The sequence below is a fragment of the Halichoerus grypus genome, unplaced genomic scaffold (assembly GCF_964656455.1).
Source record: "Halichoerus grypus unplaced genomic scaffold, mHalGry1.hap1.1 HAP1_SCAFFOLD_97, whole genome shotgun sequence".
Taxonomy (NCBI): Eukaryota; Metazoa; Chordata; class Mammalia; order Carnivora; family Phocidae; genus Halichoerus; species Halichoerus grypus.
The window spans coordinates 32785-42308 of record NW_027555027.1 but is presented as its reverse complement, the minus strand read 5'-3'; the positions used below and the strand labels follow the sequence as shown (position 1 = coordinate 42308).

Sequence of the window (9524 nt, the reverse complement as noted above, 5' to 3'; positions counted from 1 at the left end):
AAACTAAGAATTTCTAAAATTTATTTTAAGCCTTATTTTATTAATCATTTTGAAATTTTAAATTAAAAACTTTTAAATTTTGAAACATTCCTTTTAAAAATATTTAATTTTTTTCAACATTTAAAACATTTTTTTTAATTAAAAAAAGGTTTTTTCCTTTTTAAATGTTTTCTTTTAAGGCTTTTTAAAATCTCTTTTACTGGGCGCCTGGGTGGCTCAGATGGTTAAGCGTCTGCCTTCGGCTCAGGTCATGATCTCAGGGTCCTGGGATCGAGTCCCACATCGGGCTCCCTGCTCCTTGGGAGCCTGCTTCTCCCTCTGCTTCTCTCTCTCTGTCTCTAATGAATAAATAAATAAAATCTTTAAAAAAAAATAAAAATAAATAAATAAAATCTCTTTTACAATATTCTTTTTTCAAAATATTTGACTAATCAGCCACAGTTAGAACACTAATTGTGAAGTTTTTTGTTAATGTAGAAATACTCCCTGATTCCCCATGGTATTTTTGTAGAAACAAATGACATATAGCACTCGCAGAACATTTCCATTCCCACTCTTCCCACCTAAAGCATTCTGTTCATTTAATTATGCTTTACGTGACCATTTTCAACCTCTTCTCCCTCCTCCCATTTCTTAAGGCTAAATGGTCACTAGTTAGTATTTTTTTTCCTCTTACAGACCCACAAGCCATGTAAAATAGGTTCTTCATATCAAGGTGCTACTTGTCATATAGGTGCTGTTGTCATTGTCCATGCCAGGTAGGTTTTTGTGAAATTTCAAGAGGTGCTTGTTGTTGTTTGGCTATTATCATCGTCCATTCCAGGGAAGTTTGTGTGTCACTTCAGGATCCTTGTATATTCATTTCTTTCACTTTTTTTCTGGTAAGTGGTCTTGCAAGACTAATCTTTCTCTAGACCCTGCTTGTGATAGAACAGTAAATACCCTTCACTGTAGAGTAAGTCCTCAATGGTAGCCTTGGTGATGATGGCATCATCACAGCTAAACCATTGGTCTTTTTGTTGTCGGATAAAGCTGGTGTAGTGTCCACTTTCCAAAGTTCCATGGTGATTAATCACTGCAAACAAGGAATACTTATTCTCGTTGGATGTACAGTCTGTTGGTGGCTGGACTTCTTTCATTCTGCTCTCCTTAGTGGAGGCCAAAAATGGAGTCATGTCCAGCTCCAAGGGAAAGGAGATAAAAGTATTAATCTTTCGCCTCTGTTTACCTACATGTTCAAATCGCTTGAGATGAAAACAGGCCACAATAGGTAATTTCTTCATTGTGAGTTGTTTGGTAGATTCCTGATAGCTTTGGCAACTACTACATTTGATTTTGGAACAGCTTCCTAGGTACTCTGGCCTTGTAAACCACTGTAGGCAGTCTGTGAGTGAGGGAATTCCTGGTATGTGGTCATCCCTACTCACTGTGCTGTCAGCTCTCTCTGGACTCTGGGAACCGAATGTGGCACAAGAGCCAGGCAAGTCCAAACTGATGTCCCAGCATGGGTCTATTGTGGTAGAGACACTATGGCAAGCTTGACATGTGACATCTGACTGCAAGCCACCTGTAAAGATTTGGTCTATGATGCAGTTACAGCAGTTGGGGTTACTGGCCTCCTGCCCAACACTATCATCTTTGCTGTGTCTATGCAGCACATCTAATATTGCAATGAGGAACTCATGGGCATCCTGCTGCCGGTACCCTGCTAAGTGTTCTGCATGAATCCATATTAGATGCAATAACTTATAGGGAATGTGAGGAGTTCGGCTCCCAGAGTACATAGCATGAAAAAGAGAAGACATTTCACAGACAAGACACAAGCTGGGGCTTGTCATTATACATTTATGCTTGTCAGAGAGAAAGAAATCTTTCAGTAGAGGAATATGGGTAAGTGCCTGGACAATACAATTCATAAAGCATGTGTTCCCAAGATTGATAAGCCCTCTCAGGCCTATGGTATAGACTGACTTTTTTCTCCTCTTTTTCTTGGGTTTCACCAATTTTGGCTCCTGTTCCTTTGACTCACAGGTTGAATGCTTCTCTTCAACACCTGATGCCATACACTGCTGTTGAGAAATATCTTTTGAGGTGGAAGTTAGTAATTTCAAATTTTTCTCTTTTGTTTCTTTGGCAATTCGTTCCATGTCTTTGTCATATACATAATCCTTACACATAAAGCAATATATAACCCCATGATAGAGGTCTACAGCTAAATTGTGATGTTTTGTTTCTGCATGTTTGTGAATATGTTTCTCAGTAAAGCAGCCAAAAAAGACACAGGAGAGACAAGAGTGGAGTCTGTTCATATGGGTACTACATACATGACAGATGCACGACTTTGCCTTATGTTTCCTAGTTTCTGGGGTCCCACTCCATATGAAACGCTGGTAAATCAACCTCAGGCTCTTCCGCCAGTTCTTAGCCACTTTAAAGCTCTCCACATGAGAGCAGCCTGTAGGACCCTGATCAAACTCCACCTCCAGCAACCAGTCCCCTAAACCACCTCGATCCCCAGAGCCACCTAGGTCACTAAAACAGCTTTGCAGCATCTGGGGCCTAGACCCCGGCCTGGATCTACGCCGCGGTCGGCGCCAGGGCTGTGGTCGGGTCAGAGGCGGAGGGGAAGGATGGGATGGAGGCTGGGGTGGGGCCAAGAGGCCAGGCGGGCCTCGGGAGCGGGCCCGGGGCTGGGGCCGAGGGCGGGGCTTGCGGCGCGCGCAAAGAGGCGAGGAGCTGCTGTAACAGCGAGGGGGGGTTGAAGGGAGCACCTTCTTATCGTCGCCGCTGTCACTCCACGTCAAGTTCTCAGGAGCAGGCTTACGCTCTTGTAAAGGCTCCAGCTTCATCTCCTCAGCTCCCTGGCCTGAACACGCCTTTGCCGCCCCCACCGCCTCCTTCTCCATTTTCCCCGCCTTTTCAGCCGCCTCCTCGGGAGAGGCTCCTCCCCCACCTCCCGAGCTCCAGCGGACCAAAGAGCCGGAGGGCGAGTCCCGAACTTGGGCCATCAGCTCACCGCCCGGCCTGAGAAGAAGGGCGTCTGGAATGGAGCTGCGACTGTAGATGGAATGAGACAGGGATTTCTGTGAATGATCTGGCCAGCGTCATGGCCGCGGTGCGCCATTAGCGCCCCCGGGACCCCTCCCACCTTGAGCTCAGCCAGAGGCCGCTGCGGGCTCCACCCCCTCCACTCTGGAGCTCCCGGAGCTGCTGTGGAGATCAAGGCGGTTACCTGGTTTAAAGGCGATCCGATCGTGCCCGGAGCGGGGCTGGGGTGGGGGAATAGGAGGCAGACGGAGGAAAACGTGGGGTGTGTGTGTGTGTGTGTGTGTGTGTGTGTGTGTGTGTGGTACGGCCTGAGGAAACGTGGGGTGTGTGTGTGTGTGTGTGTGTGTGTGTGTGTGGTACGGCCTGAGGAAACGTGGGGTGTGTGTGTGTGTGTGTGTGTGTGTGTGTGTGTGTGTGGTACGGCCTGAGCTTCAGGGTGAAGATAGAATCTTCTTTAAAAAAGGCGCCACCCTCTGCCTTTCCTGCGCCCTGCGCAGCCTCGCTTTAGTACAGCTTCCTCTGACGTTCTTTCCTTATATTCTAAAAACAAACAAACAAACAAAAAAAACACACAAAACAAAACAAAACAAAACCCCAAAACAAACAAGCAAAAATAACTGGGGCCAACATTTTACCTTAAAAATGGCTAAAAGGGGACCACCTATGGAAAATGGGCTCAGGGAAAGATAGTGTCCTCCTGCTCCCACCTTACCTATGCTGCTGGGGCTGGGTGTGTTCCACCCTTGTCCCTACCTCCAAGCGCACTTTTGGTCAGCCAAGCTCTTGCGCCCTCTCACGCTTTTTTCGCGCTTGTGTTCCTTCTCACACTTCGTTTCTTGCTTCAGTATTTCCTTCATTCCCTATTTCTCAGAGAGTTCGGACTCCTTCTCATGCCCTCCACGCGTTCACCGCCCCTGTCTTCAGTGTGCGACCCCCAAAGTCCCTGCCCTTTCCCGCCTCCGTCCCCGCAACGCCCCCGGCCCCGCTGTTTGTTTAAAGGTCTGGGTTACCTTGGGCCACAGGCGCGTGATACAGAACGTCAGCAGCTGCTGCTGTACAGGCGCTCCTCAGCCAACGTTCTTTCCTGACCTCTCCTCAGGGCTGGTCACAAGGGGGCCGCCCCCTGGCCCCTCCCCTCTCGACGTGTGGCCCCCAGCCCCGGATTCTTCTCTCCTGCAGTCATGAATGTCACCGCTGTCCTGCTTGGTCAGACCTCTTCCTGAAACAGAGTCTACTGGAGGTAACCACAGCGACAGATTCTAGAGAAAGCCCCTGAAATGGAGGTTCTGGTCTCACCTGGCTCCAGGCCAGCACTCCGCAGGGGGGGGATAAAAGATTCATTAGAGTGGGGGTTGGGTGGCTGCAAGGATGGCAACGCTCTGGCACAAATCCCTCGGACCCATCAAAATCTGATCTCTGGGAGTTAAATGGAGAGAGGAATATTATTCTGGAGTGTGGTGAGAGGAAGCATTAGTAAGGGCTTCAGACTCAGATAGGAGAGCCCAGGCACTCACTAGCTGTGTGAGCTCAGATCAAACACCTAACCTCCCTGAGCCTTAGCTGTGTCGTCTGTTAAACAAAAGTAGGGATAATAATCCTAACCTGTTATGAACACTAAATCATAGCATATGTAAAGGATCTTTGTGGCACCTGTTTCACATCTGTTTCTCAGTTCGCATCTTAAAATCTGCCTGTAGCACAATGCCTGGTACTTACAGTAGAGAAAAAGAGAACACTTCTGGCTTTCCAAATTCTCTCAAAGTTATTGCTCAGTTCACCAGATTATCCCTCCTAAACAGTTCATGTATGGGAACACCCACTCAACAAGTGTACATGGATCCCATAACTGTCTTACTGTGCTAGATTGTGCTGTGAGAAATACAGAATAAAATGATTTGTGTCCTCCAGGAATTCATAGCCCAGGAGATTTTTCCTTCTCTTTAACAGACACAGCATCCAAGGCCACAAGCCCTGTGAAAGCTGCTATCTCTAGGGCTTCTTGCCCTTCCTGTCCAATCCCAATCCTACTTATCAGTGAAGATGTTTAATGTTACATTTAATCTCTCTGGAACAGTCAGGCACCTCCTTTCTAAACCTCAGGATTAAGATTCAGTTCTCTCAGGCTCAGGGGTGGTATCATAGGTTCCTTCCCAAAATGAATGTCAGCGATTTTAGGACATCAAAGAGATTCAATAATCTATATGAATTTTCAGAGTGAGCACAGATTATCATGATCTTGGAGAGAAAAACCACCATAACTGTCCTGTAGCCCAGAGTGACTATAGGTTGAGACAATGAAATGAGAGTCTTCAGATGAATGTTTGCAGGAACATTTGCCTGGGAGACAAGACAGCAATGCTCTTATACTTTCCCACCATTATTAGTTGTGTTTGTAAATTTAAGCAAGCTACATATCATTTTTACAATTCAGTTTCCCTAAGTAAGAAAAGGGTTGGTTTGACCTGTTAGCAGTTCTTACCATGAACTTAGCAGAAATCCTAATGAGGTTTCCAGTTCACAGATACTTGACCCCCAAGTCAGCTAATGACCATGTGGCTGACTGGAAAGGCCACTGCTACTCTCATGGCTTTAACTGCCATAACTTCACACCAGAGAGGGAAGGCTTACTGTTTTCAGGGTAGAATTTTCAGTTTCTCTGGATGTGACTAAGCTTTCATTAGAGGAGCCTCAGGAGTTGGGATGACCTATTTAAACCAATGTGCCTTTTGGCAGATTAGTTTGTCTTCCTCTGGAGTTTCCAAAGGACTTTTAGTTAAGTAATAATAACAGCAAGGATAGGAGGGTTTTCCAACACCATGGAACTTGGCTTTGTGTAATATTAGAGATTTTAACTTGGGATTTAGACAGATTGCTCCAGAGTATGGAAGAGCACACATACAAGGAGACAGTAGTTGAAAGAAGCAGAAATGTAGTCACCATTGAATACCCAGGAGGATTTTGAGGGAAGGCAGGGTCAGAGAGAGGAAATGGCATGCCCTCTTGCTGGTAAGTGGTTGAGTGGCACAGGGGAAGATGAAGGCCTCTGGTGGCTTGAGAGGAAGTCCCTCCTATCTCCCTCACTTCCCTCCATCTGAATTACCTTTTGTTTTGTGTGTCCTCCTTTGGCAGAAATCTGGAGTGGGATAAGGAGAGAGCTTAGTGGCCCTGTAAGTCCCAGCAGTGCCATCCTTACCTGAAAAACAGCCAGTCAATGCCTCCACAAACTAGCCTGTTCTACCCAGACCAAACCTTGTGATTCTAATCCACTTCCTGACAATATAGCCCTGAGGGATACAACAGGGAGAGGGGGCAGGTCATCAGGATTCCCTGAAGTAACCCCAGAGGTTCTGCCCCAATTCCATCCCCAGAGTTGACTTTGGTCTGGACCCATCTCCAAGGATCTGGTCACCCTCCTGATTTCCCCCTGTTTTATACCTAGCTCAAGTGTTCCCTCCTCCAGGAGGCCTTCTCTGATCCCCCGGATCTGGAGGGTGTCCCTCAGAATACAGCAGCCCTATACAGACAGGACCCTGCTGGACCCAACCTCTTATGTATGTATGTATGTATGTATGTATGTATGTATGTATGTATTGAGAGAGAGCATGAGAGAGCATGGAGGGAAGGGGGGAGGTGCAGAGGGAGAGAGAATCTTAAGTGGGCTCCACACTGGGCTTGGAGCCCAAAGTGGGGCTCAGAGCCCAATGTTAGGCTGGATCTCATGACCCTGAGATCATGACCTGAGCTGAAATCAAGAGTTGGATGCTAAACCAACTGAGCCACCCAGATGCCCCTGGACCCAGCCTCTCTCTCTTTTTTTTTTTTTTTTAATTTTATTTATTTGACAGAGAGAGCACAAGCAGGGGGAGTGGCAGGCAGTGGGAGGGGGAGAAGCGGGCTCCCCACTGATCAGGGAGCCCAATGTGGGGCTCGATCCCAGGACCCTGAGATCATGACCTGAGCCAAAGGCAGATGCTTAATGACTGAGCCACCCAGGCACCCTCTCTCTCTCTCTTTTTTTAAAGATTTAATTTATTTATTAGAGAGAGAATGAGAGAGAGCATGAGATGGGGGAGGGTCAGAGGGAGAAGCAGACTCCCCAATGTGGGCTCAATCCTGGGACTCTGGGATCATGACCTAAGCTGAAGGCAGACACTTAACCGACTGAGCCACCCAGGTGCCCGGACCCAGCCTCTCTTAAGGAGGGTCTTTTTGGGTCCTTCAGTTTGGACCCTGCTCCCCTCACCCTCTCCTAACCCTGCCCCTTTGTTATAAAGAGACCACCTAAAAAGAAAGAAGGTGTCCTGTGAAAGTGTAGTTGGAAAACATGTTCAAATCTCAATCATGTAGAAGTACCTGGAGGGAAACCTCTTTGGAACTATTGACTAATTTATGAAGGAAATTTTTTTCTCTAGGTAAAGGCATTTGCTCAGCCATGGCTAAAAAAAGACTTGCTTATTTCTGGGTTAGCCGACGTAGATGGAAATGCTGCTAGCTGTGTAACTGCGGTGAGGCCCAATAGTTTCTTTTCTGACAATTAACCACCTAATGCTGGTGCTGAATGTTGATGCTGCTGGTATAGGGACCAGACTTTGAGAACCACTGTTGTGGGTTAATGTATAAAGAACAACAGGTCAAGGCCATCTGGCCTTAGTAGAAGAAACATAACTATCATAATTTCAAAATAGTGATGAGCATAAAGGATACTTTGAGAAATGTGAAACAAATGTAATGTGATATGAAAATCTTTATTGTTGACATTGTACTAATCATATTATTGTGGTTTCTTGCCTAGGTTAATAATTGAAGGACATGTTCAAATTAAGTTAAAGGTAAGTGAAGATAAAGGCATAGGTCTTTTCCCTGTTCATATGCACAGACCTCTCTGAATTCCATATCCTGACTGCTCTTGCTTCATAATGCCCTGAGTATTTTGTTTGTTTAGTGGGCAAATTTGTTACAAACCAGTTATTAAGTGCATATTATGTGCTCTTCTCTCTACACCCATTAGAATGTATCCTATCACTTGTGGTACAAAGTAGATATTGTTATCCATACCTTACAGATAAGAAAACTGAGGGATCATTTCACATTGACCCAAGATCACACAGATGAGAATGGGGACTGCTAGCCCTGGAGCCTCCAGAAATTTTGACACAGGGCTATATTCTCTCTCTGTATCATTTATTTGCTTCAGCTCTTTGTTTTTTTTTTTGTTGTTGTTGTTTGTTTGTTTTTGTTTAGTTTTTATTTGAATTCCAGTTAGTTAACATACAGTATAATACTGGTTTTAGGTGTACAATTTAGTGATTTAACACTTAACATAAAACTACCAGTGCTCATCACAAGTGCACTCCTTAATCCCCATGACCCATTTAACCCATCCACCACACACCTCCCCTCTAATAACCATCGGTTAAGAGTCTGTTTCTTGGTTTGCCTCCTCTTTTTCACCCTATGATCATTCGTTTTGTTTCTTAAATTCTACATATGAGTGAAATCATATGTTATTTGCTCTTTGGATGATAGAATATAATTGGAGCATGTGGCTCAGTTCACTATCTTTCCACACAATTCTTAGTAAATTACTGAGTATCTGTGTGAGGCAGTAAAGAAACCTCATTCACTAAAGAAGCCAACAGACTGCATGTTCCAATAGGGGAGTGACAAAGATGCTAGAGCTATACCTGGAGAGCCCCTCAGGTCTGACTATGAAAAGACTCTTAAACAGGGGTTTGCCTGGGGGCTCAGCAGAAGGGCATGAATGTGGAGTTGATATTCAGACAATACACGGATTAGATGTCATGCAAAAATCCTGCTAAATGGGCATCCTATTGCAGTGTTATCTAAGAAACATTCATGGAGCTTATTGACTACAGATTTGACCTGTCTTCTGATAGCCAGTGCAGTTGTGCTTTCTGTTTTCTATGAAGTACTCAGTGCTTTAGAACAAGTCACTACTTCCCCATTATCCTTAAATTACATTATTGGTACTAGTACTGAATACATTAGCTTTTATGTTGATTCTTTTTTCTTTTAACTTCTTAGTTCTTTTTGAAGTGGTCAATGGGTACAGTATTTTGATATCTAAAATGCTAAGATTTTTAAATTAAAAAATCAAAAACATACAGAATCAAGAGACCACCAATTTTTAATAATATTCCAACTTTGATGTTAAATAGAAGAGTTGTGAGTCTTCTGAATCTCTGGGATAATAAAAGAGATATAAAAATGAACTGCTAAAAAAATGAACTGCTACCTGGCCCATCTCATAGAATTATAAAAAATGATAAAGTAGTCTATGTCATCTCTGAACAGTATAAGAACCTGTAAAACATAAAACTATGTATCTGACATTAAAATCCACCAATTACATAATTTTAGGAAGGAGTGATTTATTTAATTGATATTTTGAATAGATAATATGCACAAGGAAGAAAATTCAAAAAGTACAAAACTGTATATAATGAATGTTTCCC

General features: G+C 44.4%; 1 protein-coding gene across 1 annotated transcript; it reads right to left on the bottom strand.

Annotated features, from left to right (window-relative positions):
* Window positions 1-255: 255 nt before the first annotated feature.
* Window positions 256-4193, bottom strand: LOC118543976 (ubiquitin carboxyl-terminal hydrolase 51). Its single transcript, XM_078065547.1, has 3 exons — window positions 4059-4193; window positions 3233-3588; window positions 256-3057 (listed from the first exon to the last, which is right to left on the bottom strand). The coding sequence occupies exon 3, from the start codon at window positions 3006-3008 to the stop codon at window positions 900-902; it is 2109 nt and encodes a 702-aa protein (XP_077921673.1). The 5' UTR covers window positions 3009-3057; window positions 3233-3588; window positions 4059-4193; the 3' UTR covers window positions 256-899.
* Between the last annotated feature and the right edge of the window lie 5331 nt (window positions 4194-9524).